At 38.9% G+C, this 19911-nt stretch overlaps 1 protein-coding gene across 1 annotated transcript in view; it reads left to right on the top strand.

Annotated features, from left to right (window-relative positions):
• Positions 1-19911, top strand: part of NEO1 (neogenin 1) — a 194748-nt gene that overhangs the window by 155051 nt on the left and 19786 nt on the right. The window contains exons 9-17 of the mRNA XM_030457311.1: positions 5567-5721; positions 6232-6380; positions 7383-7521; positions 11395-11444; positions 12289-12433; positions 13490-13600; positions 17221-17415; positions 18202-18297; positions 19443-19666. Of these exons, the coding sequence (XP_030313171.1) occupies positions 5567-5721; positions 6232-6380; positions 7383-7521; positions 11395-11444; positions 12289-12433; positions 13490-13600; positions 17221-17415; positions 18202-18297; positions 19443-19666 (1264 nt within the window). The remainder of the gene's footprint in view (positions 1-5566; positions 5722-6231; positions 6381-7382; positions 7522-11394; positions 11445-12288; positions 12434-13489; positions 13601-17220; positions 17416-18201; positions 18298-19442; positions 19667-19911) is intronic.

The following is a 19911-nucleotide window of genomic DNA, read 5'->3' as shown; positions in this document are numbered from 1 at the left end:
ATCTCATCATTTGTAGTGAACAAATGAGGAAGCTACAGGGCAGCCTGCAGAAACCACTGTTTCTAGTTCCTGAGCAGCAACCCTCTGGGCTCAGGTTAAGGTGATCCACAAAAAGTTTACCCAGCAAAGTACTAAAGCTGATGCTTATATATAAGCATGTGGTTTCATTAACTTCAGTGAAATCTTTATTTGTTTAAGTGTCCTTCTGGAGCACATACTCAGTATTTTCTCACCACACCTTCGATTTTTGGAAGTTTTTTTGTTATGCCTCAGAAAGACAATTGGGATGGAATGTTTCACAGATCAGTATGAATCATAGAATGGTTTGGGTTGGAAGGCACTGTAAAGATCACCCAGTTCCAACCCCCCTGCATGGACAGGGACACCTCCCACTAGGCCAGGTTGCTCAAGGCCCCATCAAGCCTGGCCTTGAGCACGTCCAGGTAGGGGGCATCTACAATTTCCTTGGGCAAGCTGTGTCAGCAACTCACCACCCTCACAGAAATGATCTTTTTCCTGATGTCTAGCCTAAATCTCCCCTCCTCAAGTTTGAAACCATTTTTGTTGTCCTCTCACAACACCCCTGTACAAAAAGTCCTCCTCCAACTTTCTTGTAGGTCCCCTTCAGATCTTGGAAGGTTGCTATAAGGTCATCTCGCAGCCTCCTCTTCCTCAGGCTGAACAACCTCAACTTCTTTAAACCGTGTTCATAGGGGAGGTGCTCTAGAAAATAAAATAAATCCTGTTGAGACAGGATTTAGAGAAAAGCAATAAATTTTATAGAAAGGGAAGAAAAAAGTTCTGTTTACCATTGTGATGTTCCATGGTGCATTTTAACCAGTTAGTTGGGCCTTGTGGAAATGTTTACCAAGTTAAAAAATAATGAGGTTGTCATACTCGCATCAGCAGCCAGAAGTCAGAAATTTTTTCAGTCCGTCTTGGGTGTGCAACCCTCCTTTCCTTCTCAGCATTAGAAATTACTGCTTAAATGATTACTTTGTAGTCCATGAATTATACATGATAATCTGTCTTTGCAGTGGTTCTAAGTGCATGTGTACCATCTCCTCATACCATTATTTTTATTCCTACATGTATCATTTTCATTGCATGTTACTGGATCCATTTAGTAACCTGAGCGTTGTCTCTACCTTGCTTGTATTTGAGCAGTGATCAAACTAAGTATTTGATTTACTTACCTTTACGCTGGCCTTGTGAAAAATAAATAAATTAAAAAATTAATATGGAAATTGTTAGGTAGACATTCTGACATCTCTAAATCTTGAAAGGGCTGTAGAAAGTCTTTTTTGTACTGTGACTTTTAGAAGCACTTCCATTTCTGCAGTATACAAGGCATGCAGTTCCTGAGATATGAGCTCGTAAGTGACATTCCGTTTCTTTTTGTCTCTTCAGTGAAAGGTGACATACACAGATCCAGCACCCATCATAAGGTGTTCCTTAACTCTTCCCTTTGAAGTTATCTAGATGTTTGTAAGGTGACTTCAACATGATTTCTGCCCACATGTCCCCATGCCCCATGTCAGCTTTGTGCCACCAACTGCTTCAGCTGCCCCTGCCCCCAGAGAAATTATATGTTTCATGTTTTAGACTCACTGTCTGCTTGCAGAAACAGATAGGCCCAATTTATAAGCAGCAGAAAACAAGGAATTACAGGAAAAATTCAAATGCTGCCAAAGTTTTAGCAGTTATCACTCCTGAAAGGATTAAAGCTGTTTCTGATGGTGTGTAGTGTCTGTTGGGCAGGCTGGAGCGGGACTGAAGATGTTACTCTTTAAGAGAGAAACTGAAACCATCTATGGAAGATAAGCATTTCAAAACATGGACATCAGTCATGATGGTGGCTTGTTTCTGCTTTTTGGACTTCATTATCTTCATGTTGGCTTCATGACATCAGTGAGGCTTCTACTGAGGGAATTGAGTATGCATGAAGTGGGTTATCACAACTTCATTGTCACAGCTCTGGAAGAACTCAGATAATCTGATCAGATAAAAATTACTGTCTTCCTTGTAGATTATTTCACCTTTGTGAATTCCAAATTGAAGACATGTCCCCTGCAAAGGGTATGAAAATTCAGATGTGTTGGGGATACAAGGAGAGGTTTAATTCTGTGAAACTTCAGACGAGCACTCAGGCAGAAGAAATCCAGACTTATAAGATATGGACAAAAATGAAAGAAATAGCCAGCACATTGCTGATACAAGGTGGTAAATAGCATGAATGAGATATTCAAATAATATTAAACCTGCAGTTCAGTGTAGCGTGCTTCAGATAAAGAAAATGGAGTTTAGTTGTGTGAAATCAAACTGTCAAAATGTCTTTCTGAGATCCCTACCAGGCTCTCCAGCTGACACAGCTGGCACAGATAATATTCACTTCTTAATAATTACATGATTTTTTTGTTGCTGTTGTAAGTTAACTTTAAACTTCATATTTCTAGATTAACACTTGTTTCTGGTTTTGAACCGTAGAAGTTTTCCCCTAGGTAACTGATAGCTATTTTAAACTTTAACTGTCATTTCCAGAATTCTGTAATTGGGGATTAAACTGGACTGAGTTAGAATAGCCATGATGTTCTGTAGGGTAATGTAGTTATTCATGTAGACCATCTGTTTTTTTAACCTATTATGCCTACCTAAAACCACCAGAGCTCGTAAAAGGTGCCTGGGGCTTGCTAAGAAAGGGCATAACTGAGAGATTCATGTGCTACTTAATTAAATTAATCTCAACATATTTTTAACTTACTGTTGTGAGGGAGTGCACAGATCCTTGTTATTACTGAAAATAGCAGTACTTTGACGTGCCTGTCTATTTTTTGATAAATGTTGTCTTCCCATTAAAATATTTTTAATTATAACTATTTGTGTAATTTTAAATAATAACCTTGAATTGCTGATTTTTTTTTCTGGAGAAAATCAGTGAGTACCCTTATGCTTAAGGCAGAAAATGCAATACATTTTGCATGTCAGTGGGAGATGAATGTTACTCCACATCTGTGAATCAGTTGGCACTTATTCTGGGTTTTCAAACACTGTCATTATGTCTAAGACACATCTTAAAGGAAGCCATCCATTTGAAAATGTATTTTCCAGCAAACATTTTGTGCTAGCTAGAACTGGAAGTTAGTGAGGGAAAATATTTATCTTTTTCCTCACCCCCAGTTTGTCATTTCGTGGTGGGTATATTTCTTGAGTGTGTCTTGTGTCTCTGTCAGCTTGTTTCCTGCAAAAATACTTCATAAACATTAAAAGAAGATAAATAGTTTTTAAAAATTTTAAATTTAAGTATGCTATAATGATGCTGTTCATCTAACAATGGAAATGTTTAAAAAATCTGAAATATGTCAAGCTCTTCATGCAGTTCCATTTTACCTCAGCTTCCATGAAGAAGAATATTCTAGGAAATGTGTTTTACCAGGTCTTTAGTTACAGTGAGGGTAATGTTTTCCTTGTATAGATACAGTGTGATAGTGTAGAGATCAACTGGGATGTCAAAATGTTTCTAGCCAAGTCATGCTAAATCAACTGTTCTAGTTGATTTGAAAAGAAGTAGGATTTCGGCTTCATATTTCCATGACAGAAAATAAAGCATAATGGCTGGAAGGTAGGAGAGGAGAGTGTGGAATAATCCTGCTTTAAATATTATTTAATAGCAGCTAATCATCAGGATGACAATCATCTGCCCTCTACTGTAGAGAGAAACAAAGTCTAGCAGACAAAAGGCAAAGAATTGTATGCAAAGCCATCACATTTTCCATTTTATTTTCTCAGTGGGAAAGTTTGTGGTTCCATCTTTTGTAATACTGCTGGTATTTGTATTTATAGGGTGTAAGCTGCTCCTTTCCAGTACGGGCAGACGTAGGTGTTACCCCGGCACAGCTCTGTGAAAGTTTCCGGTGACACCAGCAATGTGCTGGAAATAAAGCCTGTAGTTACTTGATGAATGATCTTTTTAATCTTCTTCTCAGTCCTGAGCTTGGTAAGAACCAACCAAGCTTCCTTTACTCTGTTCAGCACAAGCCTGTGCTCCCACAGAGGAGGAGCGGGTTCTCTGGGACTGGGAGGTGTGAGGGGCAGCAATCCCTCTGCTCGCCTCAGTGCACAGGGTGCATTCTCCCAGCTGCACTGTGTCTTTCAGCTTGCAAGATGTCAGCCTCCATGGTGAGCCAAACATAACTTCAGGCTCTGGCAGACAACCTGGGAGGTCTGGTAGCCCAAGGCTGTCTCCTCGGCCATGCCAGGAAAGAGCATCCTCACGCTGGGCTGAGGGAAGCCTCTCTCCTCTCACAGGCCTGATTCCTGGGAAACCACTGCAGAGGGACAGATTCTGCCCACAGGTCAGGCTGGGAAGGGCAGCAGAGATGCGGCAGATGTTGCCTGAGTTTGATTCCTCTGCTTGGTGGATGAGAAGTTCCACATGAGCCATCAGTGTACACTTGCATCCCAGACAGCTAAACTGGATCCTTGGCTGCATCAAGAGAAGCGTGGCCAGCAGCCTGAGGGAGGGGATTCTCCCCCTCTACTCTGCTCCCATGAGACCCCACTTGGAGTACTGCGTCCAGTTCTGGAGTCCCTTTTATGTGCTGGAGCATGTCCAGAGAAGGGCCATGAGGATGATCAGAGGGCTGGAGCACCTCTCCTATGAAGACAGAGAGAGTTGGCGTTATTCTGTCTGGAGAGGAGAAGGCCTTATTGTAGCCTTCCAGTTTCTGAAGGGGGCCTACAAGAAAGCTGGTGATGGACTTTTTAGGATGGGGGAGGGAATGGACTCTAACTAGAGGAGGGTAGATTTAGACTGGAAGTTAGGAAGAAGTTCTTCACCATGAAGGTGATGAAACACTGGCACAGGTTGCCCAGAGAGGTGGTGGAGCCCCATCCCTGGAATTTTTTAAGGCCAGGCTGGACATGACTCTGAGCAACCTGTGCTGGTGGGAGGTGTCCCTGCACATGGCATTGGGGATTGGAACTAGATGATCTTTGAGGTCCCTTCCAACCCTGAAAATTCTACGATTCTATACTTGTGTGCTAACAGCCTAAAGGCCACAGCTGCCAGCCTGGGTCTACATGAGTCAGAGCCCCTGGGTGTCCCTAACAAATCTAAATATTAAGGAGGAACTCAGTAAAGTTTGGAGGTAGAGTACATTCAGACAACTCCTTTGAAAAATACAAAAAAGGCAGCTCCACAAAAATTACTTAAATCTCATCAGACTCTCTGCTGCTTACATATTTCTTCTTTTGGCTTCAGAGCAGTAAGATAAACTGTCACAATGAATTATTGTGTGTTGATACAAGAATAACAAAGGAATTACTTAGAATCTGTGATGTTGTGTCTTCGGTGCATTTTTTTTTTTAAGAGAAGTTACAATATCAGGAGCTGTCACCAGCAATTTTGGCATATTAAGTAGTCTGTGCAGCACAAATAACCACATCATTAACAAATTAGATATATTCAGACAGGGTACATCTTAGCAACAGCTTTTATTTACCCCTCAAAAAAACCCTCTTACTAACTAGGGGTTGTTTCTGTTCCCAAATCTATTGTTTCCTAAAGGGAACGAGTTGAAAATACAAGTCGTGCTGGAGAGACACAAGTAACAATCCAGAACCTGATGCCAGAAACAGTTTATGTCTTTCGAGTTGTGGCTCAGAACAAGCACGGCCCTGGAGAAAGCTCAGTACCACTGAAGGTGGCAACTCAGCCAGAAGGTAAGCTGGAAAGAATTTGAGTCTTCTTGACTTTGGGATTGACTTTTTTTTAAAATTTTGATTTTCCCTATTTATGACCTTTCCCAGAATGTTAGAAGTTGCATTTGCAAAGGGTAGTTTCAAAATGCTTTTCCAACACTCATATGATTTATTCTCATCCTTAAGGAGAACTGATAAGACATTCTTTGTTAAATTCTCTAAAATTTCTGTTACAAAAGAAATACTTTAAAATTTTCATTCACTGGAAGAGGCAAAAAGGAAATCTTTAAGAAATTGTGAATTCGGATCACATAGGACAAGAGGTATCTGACCCTGGGAGCAGGATCTCATGTAGAACTTTGGTGCTGCCTTTACGTGCAGTGTTGAATCCATGTGAAATCCTAAAATATGAAAGAATACCCATCTTTTAACGGGAGATGATTATTTGTGAGGGTGAATCCAGAATACTTAGGTATGGCAAATGTTAATGGTAAGGCTTGGTGATGAGCAGAGTTCATGATTGCATTTCAGTTCAGCTTCCTGGTCCAGCACCCAATATCCGAGCCTACGCCAGTTCACCCACCTCCATTACTGTCACCTGGGAAACACCGTTGTCTGGCAATGGAGAAATCCAGAACTACAAGCTCTATTACATGGAGAAAGGGCAAGACATGGAACAGGTACAGAGTCTGGCTCTTCCTGCATTATACAGCAATGCTATTGACAGCATTTTTTTATTTTAACCTTGCGAAGTGTTCATTGTTCTGATAAATAGAATCCTTCAGCTCTTAGCACAGAAATATTTAAAATTAAAAATCCAGCCTGAAATGTGTACGTCTTTGAATTAAAGCGGTATTTTATGTGATGGCTTATTTAGACACCCATCATCATTACATAACTTTTGGGGATGTCCATCATATCACAAGATAAAAACTCCAATAAAAGCTAAATTGTCATGTAACAGTTCTGGTTGACCGTGTGTCCAGGATGCTGGCATGGTTTTTAATGGTTGGCTGATTTTATATTACCAAAATGGCTAATTATGGAGTTATTAGCCACATCCTTAATTGGAATTGTTCTTACTTCTTGAGTTCCTTGATCCACTGATTGATATTTTGATAGTGTTGAGTGCCTAATGGTTTCATTTTTTTTACAATTCTACTGAAGGTATCCAGTATGTTGCCACCTGAGAATATTCTTAACCTTGGGAGAATTAATCCCAGTCATTTAATTTTCCATCTGATTGCATATGAATGTGACTCCAGCTTTGAAAAAACCTAGGGGAGGAGTATTTTTGTTACCTTCTAAAATAATTTTGACACAAATTTTTAAATAGTAAAGTCCTATTCTACATATAAAATTACCTTTTCTTCTTCTGCATCCCACTATTTGTTGTAATAATTTCCATAGTAATAATGGGCAAGTTTGACAGATCCCCAACAGGCCGGTGTTCATGTTATGATTCAAATTGGATAAGCAGAATTTTCTCCTGCATGCTCTCTATTAACATCTTTATGACTACTGGCTATACAGAACCAAGTGAGTTGGATCTGCAGGTTGGATCTGTGTCAAAGGTGTCATTCCTGCTTTGACTTTATTACTGTCCTGAAAGTCTAAGACATTTCTAATAGCTGCAGCCCTGATTCTGACCTTGGCTTGTGTGTATGGTTCCTTATGAACAGGATGTTGATGTCGGGGGACTCTCCTATACCATTAGTGGATTAAAGAAATACACTGAGTATAGTTTCCGGGTGGTGGCTTACAATAAACATGGTCCTGGAGTCTCAACCCAAGATGTTGTTGTACGAACGTTGTCAGATGGTAAGCTGCTGTATTCCTTTTTTTTTTTTCTGTGCAGAAATTAAGTGGTAATTTCCTTTAAGTTAATTTTTAACCAGACTTCTATGGCTTTTGTTCATTTTTGCCCTGTTCTGTTAATAATGTGGTTGTTGCTTATGGCCATAGATGAAGAAAGTTCCCCTGGAGGCTTGTCAAATTGGGTAAAGGAAAATTACTATACCTGCAGAAGCATCTTGTATTCTGATTATGAAACAAAGGTGTCCTTCATTTCAACATCAGTCGTTTATTTCATGGGTTATTGAGTCTACAAAGTATTAAGAGTGCATAGAAGAGCAAACTTTGGCTTTTGGAGATTTTTTTTTTTTTTAATTATAATTGTGGTCATATGGGAACATATTGTGTGTCTCTGCACTCTGGCACATTATATGCAATTAAATCAATTGCATATGATAGTGAAAGCAGGAGGTGGTAACAGTATTTTTTGTAAGGCAAATGAAGAAGTAATGTGATTAAATATAGACAAATGAACAGTTTTAGAATGATCAGAGTTAAGGTAACTTATTTTTTTAATGCAGAAGTTTGATTACATGTAAGAACAGCCAGGCCAAAGGTGTGCCCAGCCTGGAATCCTGTCTCCAGGAGTGACCAAAAGCAGAATAGATGAGCTGAGTGTATCCCAAATTCTCTCTGTGTCCAGAAGTTTGTTTCTGGGGGCCCCCGAAGTGGTTTCTGTGTATTCACTAATTCACTTCCTCTCTTGTGAACCCTTTCAGGATCCTCTTTAACCCATGTCAGCTTTTGTCATTCACAACATCAAGTAGACAAAGAGCCTACCACTAAATTTTCTGTGAAAAATCATCCCTGTTTGTCTATTTTCCACTTTCCAAAGTCACAGAAATAATAAGCTGTTTCATTTCTGGAAGCTGTTTCAACTTTCTGTTCCCTTTTCTGGACTTTGGCCCAGGTTTCTTTTCTTCTGTATGCTTTTAAAAATTGAGGTAGAGCAAACTGAAAGTGTATTACAGATGCAAGTGTGTATTTACTAGCATTTGACTGGCTTCCTTGGCTCATGGTGGGCACTGAGGTGACATTTTTGAGGTAGGCTGCTCTTTGTGGAATTAGTCTGCTTAGAGTCATCATTTTGCATTTAGTCACAGTAATTTTTTCACATGTGTAACTTCATCTACCAAGAATTTCATCAGTCACTTTAACATCCAGGCACAAAATGTCCTGAGGTCTTTCTGCAGTTTTTCACCATCAGAACTTGTCTAGCATTTGTCACCTTTCTGCTTATCTTCATTTCATCAATTACAGATATGTTGAGGCACAGGAGCTCCACAGGTCATTTCCTACCATGTACATTCCTACTTTCTTTTAACTAGCTGTTTGCTCAGGCAAGGACTTCTCTTCTATCCCCAAGTTGGTTCATTTCTTAAGAGCTCTCCAGCAGATTTGCAATTCAGTATTTCCCTTTAAAAAATGAAAAATGCAGATTACTCCTCCATGTATCTAATGCTTTATTAGAGCTTCAGTGTATCTGCCCAGTATAGGTTTCTGCTTATTATTTGACATTTCCAGTTGCTTCTCAAACAGAACACCCATTAAATGCCTCATTTCTCATCTCCCAGTATCGAGGTTTCTTGTGAGAGATTACAGCCTACTCTAGGTCATGCAACTGTTTCATTTTCAAGTTCCTTGAGAAGTCCCAAGTGAAGAACCCTGGTAACACGCTGCTGATTGTTCTGTCTGATTCTTCCATAATCCTTCATAGCAGCATTTCAGTTTAAGAGATCTTGAATGTCCCTTGTACAGAGTGAACCATGTACAGGTTCCTTGCCATGGAAACCGCTCCTCTTCCTACCACTCAGTAAAAATGCAAAATACATTGTATGGCCTTACTTTTTCTTCTTCTGTCATACCTTGACCATCTTCTAACTGTAGAGTTTCCACTGATGGCCTTCCAGGTCCTTATTTATTTGAAGAAGAATTTGTTATTATTTGCAAGTTTTACTGAAGTTTGTTCTGCCTCAAGTTCCACATTTAACCCACAAAAAGGTTTTCTACAGCTTTCTGGAGGATGTTATCTTGCTTCTTACAATCTTAGAGTCTTCCTGCTTAACCATGCTCTTCTCCCCTTCAATCTCTCAAATCTTTCTGGATACACATTTTCTTCATGTGTTTTCTTATTTTAATTTCTTGCATGTTCCCAGTAGGGGTTTCATTCTAAGCCTCCTTTAGCTTGTATTTAACAAGCTTCTGTGCTTCTGTGTTTTCATGCAGTTTTTTTGCTCCTAATCTAATGATGTTACTATGGTTTCTTTCAGAATAGTACTTCACGTATTACAATTTGAATCAAGGTTTTTTCACTGCTTAAAAGGATTGCTTCTCTTCTTATGGTCTTCCTGAGCTATAGGAAGCAATCATGTATTGCAACTAGGAATGTAATCCCTGCATCCTACCCTGATGGAGGGCATTTCCCTTACCACTGTCTGGTCCTTGCAGTCTCTCTGAACCATCAGCATGGTCCTCCTGCCTGGTTGCTTGTTATGCACTGAAGCAGATTGGGCTCTGCCTTTCCTCTGAATGTGTGGGATGTCAGCCCATGGGAATCCATTTTATGTGTTGGCCTGCTTCTTAATCTGCTCCGAGTCTTAAGTTTAATGAACTGTGACCATGGTGAGATATGTGTATGTGAGTATATTTACATGCATGCATCCTTTCCTGTGTCCTACTGGGTTGTCTTTTCTCTTGCCAAGTCTGCAAAATATGCATTAATTATTAATCACTCCTTGTGAAACCTATGACTTTTTCTAAGGTTGTTCTGAAGGCAGTCACCAACTGTGTAAAACACACACAGAGATCAGTTTAGCTCCGTTTCATTTCCTCCTCTTAACCTGTGTTGCTTTTTAAAGGATGCAGCACTTAATCCCTCAGTCTGGTGATTTTAGATTTGGTTCAGATGAGGAGAGAAAAAAACAAATCCATTTTCTTTTGTGGGATATTGAGAGAGGTTTATTTATTTAAGCACACCCCAGTGTGTCTTTCACTTAACACAAACCTAACCTTCTTTCTCTTTATGCCTTCCGGAGTGGTTTCTTAGCTATTGTTATAGCTGGTGTGAGTTATTTGGAAAATACATTGTTCAGGCCAGAAAAGTCTTTAGCCCTGTTGTGGTACTTCCCTGTCCTTGTGCTTTGCTTCAGCCTCACTTTCCTGCCAGGGAACACTTATCTCTGCCTTTGAAATTACATTTGTGAGTCTGAAGTGCTGTGAGGAGGTTTTCTTTGCTCTCAGGTTCTCTCTTGCATGTCCTTGTTGTCTAATGGACTTTCACTGTCATGCCCAGCAAGTTGCTACAGCTGGTAAAGAACTAACAAGGAATGGAGGGTCAGAAGCAAAAATTTTCTTTCTGATGCACTTTACCTCTTCAAGAACACAGAGACATGTTGACTGGGATGTTTTCCTGTTTCAGAAAGTAATGATAACAAAAACCATGGCTATAATTGTTAATGTGGATTCCCAGAATCCATCATATAAACTAAAGGCTTGATTTTGAAAAGTACTGAATGTGATTTCTTTTCTTAAAGTGTATGGGAGGCACCTTTGAACATAAGACACTACATCACAGTTATCTAAATAAAAAGAGACCTGAATAAAAAGCAAACTTGTTCTTGGTGATGAAAATATAAGAAATTTGTCTTTTGTGATGAAGAGCCTCCTAAGCAAGTCTTGTTGTTTTGTACTTTCAAAATGAGTGCTAGGAGAGAGCAGTTGTGTATGGAAATAGAGTATTTGATACAGTATCTTCATATGGAAGATACAGTATCATTGATGATTTGATACAGTATCATTCATATGGAAATGTTGGAGGTGTAATTCCTTTGATGTTTCTAGTCCCCAGTGCTCCACCACAGAATCTGACGCTGGAGGTGCGGAATTCCAAGGTAAGGTGTGGAGAATTTCCTCTTGGTAATGGTTAAAGAAATGATTGGTGGGTCTTGGATGGAATAAAATTCAGAGCTGCTTTGGGTCTTCTTTCGTGGTTCTGCTTTTGGGCTATTTGTGTTGCCCAACAGGAGAATTTCTGGAATGCACTGAAGCATTAGAAACTGATCCAGATGTGGGTTGAATATAACAGAATGCAGTGAAGACAGTGACAGTGTAGCAAAGTATAGAGACCATGAAGAGGTTTAATCAGGCTCAATAGGTTGAAGCAATAGAGCTTTAATGTGTTCTTGTTGATGAACTGTTGTTTACAGTGTGAGCACATAAACATTTTTATGGCATCTTGGGCACTTGAAAGAGGAGATTTTATACTTGGCCATTACAAGTTTGGTGGTTATGACTGCAGGTTGTTTTAAAAGCCTCTTCTAAACCTTTTTTCAAATACCTTCTTCTACTGCCTGTATGGTTAAAAGTAAATAACTTCCTTCACACACGGTGCAGTTCAGGTAACTTGTACCCTTTAGAGAAAATACCAGGTAGATTCTCAAGTAAACCGTATCTTAAGATAACGTAAAGTAAATGAAAGGGAAGCCCAAGGCACCATTTGTGAGGTTGGAATCGGAAGGTTGAAACAGTTTGAGGTGAACATGGATAGGCATGTGTATGACCTGAGCTGCTGCTGAATCACAGGCTTTGAGCAGGCAGCCTACAGTTTGCTCTGTGAAAATGCAGTGTTTTCTGTATGCGTGCTTTATCCTGTGTTTGGTGAAGCATTAGGACTAGAGTGGCTTGTCTGGCTGTGTGAGAGGCGATGACTTTGCAATAACCTTCTGCTTTCCACAGAGCATCGTGCTCCACTGGCAGCCTCCTCCAGCAGGGACACACAATGGACAAATCACTGGATACAAAATTCGCTACCGTAAGGTGTCCCGCAAAAGTGATGTGACAGAGAGCATTGGTGGCACCCAGCTTTTTCAGCTAATCGAAGGTGAGTTATTATTTGCAAGCATTTGTTTTCAGTAAAGGAATTTTTAGGTGCTTTAGTGGGCTGAGGCTCAGACACATCTTTATATAGGGTTCTTGCCTTGGACTTAAAAATTTAAGCACTTAAAATGAGTGTTTATGAGATAGTGTTCCTTGCTAGTTGCCACCAAAGTCTCATGGCCTGTTTTCTAAGCCTCATTTTATCATGGATTTGCTAAGTGGCCTGGACAAGTCCTTTCAAACCCTTTATAAAAGACATAGCAGTTGCATGGAGAGGGTGGTCCTGAGCTCATGGTATCTGCCCAAATTTAAAAAAGAAAAGTCTATAGAAGGATGCCAGAGATTACTGGGTATTGGGAAGACTCACCTCTTTGCAAGTGGATGTAATGCAGGTATGCTCACCCACAAGGCCTGCTCAGTGTCCTGTATCTGCAAAATCATCCTACCTAGTTTCAATGACATCAACTTTTTTCCTTCCTTCTAGCAGAGGTAAAATATATCCTCTTTTTATTTTGTACACTTTGAAAATCCAACTTAGTACATTGCTTAGAATAAATTATATATTTATGTATATATATTATTTATATATTATTTATATGTAATATATTATATATTATTTATATATTATTTATAATATATATATTATATATTTATATAAATTATATATTACTATGTGAGAACAGGACCAAGACTACAGTCTGGTAGTTTTTCTAAATTTCTGTAAATGAGCACTTGGTCAAAAGAGAAAAAATTGTGCCTCTCTAGAAGATGAATATACACTTTTCAACAAGATGTTTTGATTTGTTCTCAGAAACTCCATCTGTGACTCAGTATGTTATGGTTTTCTTGGAGTAGGCATTGATCTGTGACTGTAACTGGGCTATACTTTTGCCAAAAGCAAAGCCTGGTTAAGAAGTTCCAGGCATCAAATTTTGTGGCCAGGGTAGGCTGAAAGATTTTTTACCATCAGATTATACTTGAATTTTACTTGGAGACTGTGATTCCTGTGCCATCAGCTGGAATTACTATCTTGATATCATGAATACTCTTTGTCTCTTAGGTCTGGAGCGGGGTACAGAGTACAGTTTCCGAGTAGCTGCCTTGACTGTTAATGGCACTGGACCAGCCACCGACTGGATATCTGCAGACACTTTTGAGAGTGATCTGGATGGTAAGGTCATAAGTGTGAATGTTTTTGTGACATCAGAATTACAATATCAGTGTTTCAATATTTAAATAATAACATAAGATTCATACAATAGTAATAATGGCTCAACTTCTATATTGTAACACAATTCATCTCTTTAATTATGCAGGGGTTTGCATTCAATGAAACACAGGTAGGAGAACTCTTTTCCTTGAGAGAAATAGAATACTGCTTATGTATTTATGTAGAACCTGAGTTATGCTAATGAAACTACTGGAGTACACCTCCAGGAGTCCAGAATGCTGATTGGATACTCGGAGATTCAGTGCATTATGCAGGGGTTTGCATTCAATGAAACACAGGTAGGAGAACTCTTTTCCTTGAGAGAAATAGAATACTACTTATGTATTTATGTAGAACCTGAGTTATGCTAATAAAACTACTGGAGTACACCTCCAGGAGTCCAGGATGCTGATTGGATACTCGGAGATTCAGTGCATTGGTGGACTGGACATATTCCTGTGGGCTGCAATGTGGAATATCAGTTTCTGGAGTTGTTAATTTTGTCAGCTGGGAGAGATGTCACAGTAGGCAGGAAACAGGGAAAAAGAGTGCTGTCACCAGCAGACCTCTGCAGTCTTATCACTGTGTTGCATTGGTACCACTATTGGCTTTCTTAAAATATTCTTCCTGTTATTTTTCCGGGGGTTTTTTTTGTTTGTTTGTTTTGTTGGGAGTTTTTTTGTTTGTTTTCACTTAGACTCTTTTAAAGAGAACATTTGCCCCCCAGTAACTGTTATTTTGCCATTTTAGAAGAAAACAGAGGTGGATTATATTTTCAGTACTGATGGACTAGTATGGACCATATCTTCTGTCAGAAATGAAGTCTTTTCCACCAAAGCCATCAATTTAGTATTTAGGTATTTGGCTTAGTTAAGGTCTTGTCAAAGACCTGTTAACCAGTTGGACTCGATGGTCTTTAAGGTCTTTTCCTGCCAAGGTAATTCTGTGATTCATATGTGATATACAGACCTCTATTAACTTCTTGTTTTTCTAATGTAGAATTTAAGAATATAAGTAGAAAATGTTCTGTGAATACTTCTGACTTTTGATAGTCAGTCCAAATGTCTGCTATTTACTACACTGGAATAAATTGCAAGTTCTTGAAGAATTCAAGTGAATAAATTTGTGAGCATCTCCCAGAATCTAAGAGCAATTTAGATGGAAGAAAAATGCCATTTTTAGAAAGGTGGCTGTGACAAATGTCTTTGGAGCCTGTGTGGAGCTGGACATTCTGGGTAGACTGTTCCTATTTCAGAACAGCTTTTTATTAGTGGTGCTGCATACCAGTTACCTTACGCTTGTTGTGGGCCAGTCTCCCTCTGAGCTTTACTGATGTAGCTGGAGGGTGATTCTGGCTCAGTGCTGCAGGATCCAGTAATGTCTTTCATGTCTGTGAGGCTTGAGATTCAGTTATTCTGGAAGCTGGAAGACAGAATAATAAAAGAGCTTTAATATTTGCTCTCCACTGTTGGAAGATTACTTCAAGAGTCAGCTGATGAAAGCCCTTGAGAGCTCAGGCTTCAATCTTTGTGTTAATCCAAGCTGATGCTCAGATTAATACTTGTTCTCTTATTGCTTACTCTCCAGTGCTTCATCACGAGCAGAGCAAACCCCAATGTTAACAGTAGAGTTTGGTTTTGTAGTTGTTTCAAATTTACTTTGTAGAGCTGAAATTACTTACATCTGTGTGTCAGCCTTCCTCTAACTGGATATGACACAATCTTGCAGCTTTGAGAACCCACTAGTTCCCCAAAGTGGAGTAGAGCTCTGTAAATGGGCAGCACTTACACAAGGTAAGGAACATGTGCTCTGCTTTTGCATTACAGTTAACAATACTTTTCCAGAATTAAATCATGATTAAATTTAAATAGGGAGAAGGAGGGGGAAGGGAAGAAAAGAACCATTTCATTCAGTGTTTGATTTTATAGGGTTGGGTTTTTTTCAAATTGGAATGTTGCTGTCCTTGCAGGAAGTGTAACTTACTTAATGCATACTTTTAACAATGAATAAAGTAATAAAAATTCACAGTTAAGTCAATGTTCCTTGGTATTCATACCATTCTGTATGCATGTACTTGTGTATTTGTGTACTGGAAAGATGATGTATGGTTTTTTGTTTGTCTTTATTCAGTAAGCTCATGTGGATGATTTTTAATACTGTTCAAATATATTTATAGCAATTCTTTGATTTTTGGGGTTCAATAAACATGGAGGGCATAATTCCTTTTTGTTCCACAGCTTCTTTTTAAATTCAAACAGAAAATAATTATCCACTTTATAATGTCATCAGTGTAAATCGGAGACAGACTCTTGTAATTTAGGTTCAGTAGCACTGTGTAATTTTGCAGACTTGGTGCAAACTCTACCAGGAGTGCATATTCAAGAGGTGTTAAACAATTGGACAGCGTGTATTGCCAGCACCCCAACTTCTGTGCAGTTAAAACTGTCATCTCTTATGTTGCAGCTCTGTAGCTTTTCTGTACTTAATAGTTGTGAACTTTGATTGATCAGTTGTGTCAGCCAGAGACCATGAACTCCCTGGGCTCACAGGCCAGTGGCATATTATAATCCAAATAATCCTGTTGTGATGCTTTATTCCAATGTTTTTAGATAAATGCAGCATGTTTCAGTTAAATGAAATCCCTGCAGGAAGCATTGCTCTCTGAACTGATTTTATTTTAGAGTGGGGAACTCAGCTTACTGCTGCAAAGAATTGTGTAAAATCTGGCAGTATACAGTGGCCTGGCAAAATGAGTTACTTCTTTTTTGGAAAGTTTAAACAAACTGTGGACACTAGTAGGCACAGTTACACTTTTAGATTGCTGTTAAGTTCTCATCAGTGGGGAAAAAATGTTTCAAGAAATCTATTTGGGGATTGAAGTAACACATTGTGGAAGTTGTTCTGTTGTTGCTGATCCACATTCCATCGCTCTGTTAGGTTGTGATTAAATTTGTGTTATTTGTGGGGGTGGGATTTGAGCACTTGGCAGGGGACTGTATGAGTATTTTCTCATCTTGTGGTCTGGTTGTCTAGGCCCTGCATGTATTTTGTGAATTACACTTAAGAGGCTCAAGGATTTAAACAGCAACAGCTGTAGGACAAATCATGCAGCATATGCAATATCCAGTTTACTGACAGTTCTTAGAGCTTTGAAATATTTCATATAATCTTACAGCGAGCTCAGGAGCATTTCCCTCATAATCAATGTGTTTTCTGTGTTATCATCTTAATGCCCACACATAAGTAATAGTATGGCAATTGAAATATTACAACTTGAAACATGCATGAACATCAAAAAGTCTGCCTGGAAGATCTGATACTTTTCTTCAATATGGCTGTCCTTTTTTTGAAGACAGTATCTATTAAATTACATTAGTATATGAAACTATGGTAATTTTCTTCTGCTTATTAGAGTTCTTTGCTTTCTCTTGTACAATAAAGCTCTCATTCCTTTGGAGCAGACTCATTTTAATATAGACACAGAGCAGAAGTGCTATATTTGACTTAACTAACTCACACCTCTTCATGTAATTACCTTTATTTAAAAGAAATCCTTTAAATGTACCATTTTTCTTTAACAGAAACTCGTGTTCCTGAAGTTCCCAGTTCCTTACACGTCCGCCCACTTGTCACCAGTATCGTAGTGAGCTGGACACCACCTGAAAACCAGAACATTGTGGTGAGAGGCTATGCTATAGGGTATGGTATTGGCAGTCCTCATGCACAGACCATAAAGGTGGACTATAAACAGAGGTACTACACCATCGAAAACCTAGGTAAGGAAAGATAATTACCATCACAGCCCAAGTTTTACCTCTCTTTTGTGCTGTTACTCTGTTCTGATTGTGGTATTAAAAATAAATAAAACTACGCACGTGTTTCTAGGAGGATCTTTTTCCTTTTTCAGGTGTTATACTGGATGCCAAACTGTTGAAACATTTCAAATAAATTCCATTTTTTAATGGAAAGAGAGCCAGAGGAATTAAAAAAAAAATTAAAAAAAATTTTTAAAAAAAACAAACACAGAATTCAGAATTCTCTAAGTTTGAAAGCACAGTGTATTTTGATTTGATGCTTTTTATAAAAACTTCCACGCTGAGCCGCATTCCCTTGTTCTCCTGGAGCTGCAGAACAGGTGACTTCAGGCAAAACATAATCTTTAATGTCACCAGTATGTAGTGGAATCTACTTTAAAACAGAAATACAGGTGCACTATTCCACAGAATACTCTGTGGTAGGTAAAATATCATGAAAGCAAAATAAATACTAATATTATGAACTGTTGAGAAGTTCCTTAAAACTGGAAGTTTTATAGTAGAGCAAATTAAAATGTTCCTGCTCACTATTTTCTTGACTGGATTTAAGGTAGATTTGCTGTGACTACAGACTTCCACTGCATTAACAGAAGGTCTGAATGGAGACTTTTTCAATTCAAATTTAGTCTAGTTATTTAATGTATTTCAGTTAAAAACAAAATACCCAACACAGAGAATATAAAGAAGCATCAAATGGAATTCCCCTTTAGGGATTGTAATAAAAAGACCTGTCTTTTTTCCCTTCAGACCCAAGCTCCCACTATGTCATAACCCTGAAAGCATTTAACAATGTTGGTGAAGGAATCCCTCTCTACGAGAGCGCTGTGACGAGGCCTCACTCAGGTAAAGGCCAGGGGCTGCTTTTGGGTTGTGCACAGCTGGAAATGCTGTGTGTGCAAGGCAGCTGCAGATGTGACCATGTGTAGTGCAAGAGTCACGTTTGCCAGTACCATCAGGTTGGCTTTGTTTCTGTGCCTTTGTTGGCCTCACTGTTTCAGTGATTGCCTTGCATGTTTTAGCCATTTATGTAACCACCTGGAATTGTTTTCATTTTTAAAGTGCAAAACTTACCTTTCAACTGCTGCTAGTAAAAAGATACTGTTATGTTAGCACAGGTTGGGTGGGTTCAGTTGCTAAACTCAAGAGCCTTATTTTGATTTTTATGGAAAAGTATATGTTTTTTTGAGTCTTCTAAGCAGAAAGCTTAATCTGATGCCCACATTTTCTTTAAGTTTCAATATGCTGTCACTACACAAGTTCTTGTGGTTTGTTTTTTGGGTTTTTTTGCTATTGTAATACAGTAATAATTTTAAGCAGAGAAATTTATTCACTAGTGAGCCATTAGTATGCTGTAGCTCACCATACTCGCCTGTAGACTGTTGACACTGCTTACTTATTTTGTGTGGATGTTAACCCCTCTGTTTGTTTTAGTCTTCTGAAGAGGAGGAGTTCTTACAGATTTTATATCAATTTTATTACATTGATTGCAATTGTAGTTTCTTCAGTTGTTACAATTTTACATGATACTTGGAACTTGGCATTAGCATTTTTTAAAAGGTGATAGGGTTTCCCTGTAATTTTTATCAAGTGGCACTTTCCCATCTAGAAGTCATCCAGCGCTTTTTCCTCCTGGTTGTTTTCTGGAAGAGGAATCAGTGGGTGTTCTGAGGCAAATAAAGTCAAAGTTAAGATTACTGAATATTCGGGTTCTTAGGCCTTGGCTGAATACACTGAACATTACTGTGATTGGGTATCTGTATTAGAATATATCTGTCGTCTTACTGTCTTATGCAGGGAACATGATGCAAGATTAACTAATTAAGCAGTCTTATGTCACCTATTAACTCTGTCTTTTCTTTCTTTTTCTCCATTTCTCATCTTTCATTTCATTGTACTACCTTGCATTTCCCCTTTTTTTGTTTACATTAAAATGCCACCTTCTCCCTTTTTTATTATAATACACGACTTTTTACCCATCAATTCCCTAGACACTTCCGAGGTTGATTTGTTTGTTATTAATGCTCCATACACTCCAGTGCCAGATCCGTCTCCCATGATGCCACCGGTGGGAGTTCAGGCTTCCATCTTGAGTCACGACACCATAAGGATCACTTGGGCAGACAACTCTCTGCCAAAGAACCAGAAGATCACAGACGCTCGCTACTACACGGTTCGCTGGAAAACCAATATTCCTGCAAATACCAAGTACAAGGTATCAAAGTTTCAACACCACTAACACAGCCACCTTGTTTGAGAAGAAGTTTCATGTTCGAGTCAGGGTCAAGTAAGAGCTGCTCGCTCAAATCCTCTCTTCAAAGATTCTTCTAGATTTGGTGGAAGGATTAGTTTTTGTGGACTGTTGTATATGTGTGTGAAAAGAGATTCAGACAGGGTGTTTCGTGTGAGTGAATGGAAGAGCTGATGCAAGGAAGGAAAGCAAACACTTTGAGAATCATG

This window comes from Calypte anna, chromosome 10, assembly GCF_003957555.1.
Source record: "Calypte anna isolate BGI_N300 chromosome 10, bCalAnn1_v1.p, whole genome shotgun sequence".
Taxonomy (NCBI): domain Eukaryota; kingdom Metazoa; phylum Chordata; class Aves; order Apodiformes; family Trochilidae; genus Calypte; species Calypte anna.
Note: the sequence above shows the minus strand (reverse complement) of the source record. Positions and strands in the feature narration are given on the sequence as shown.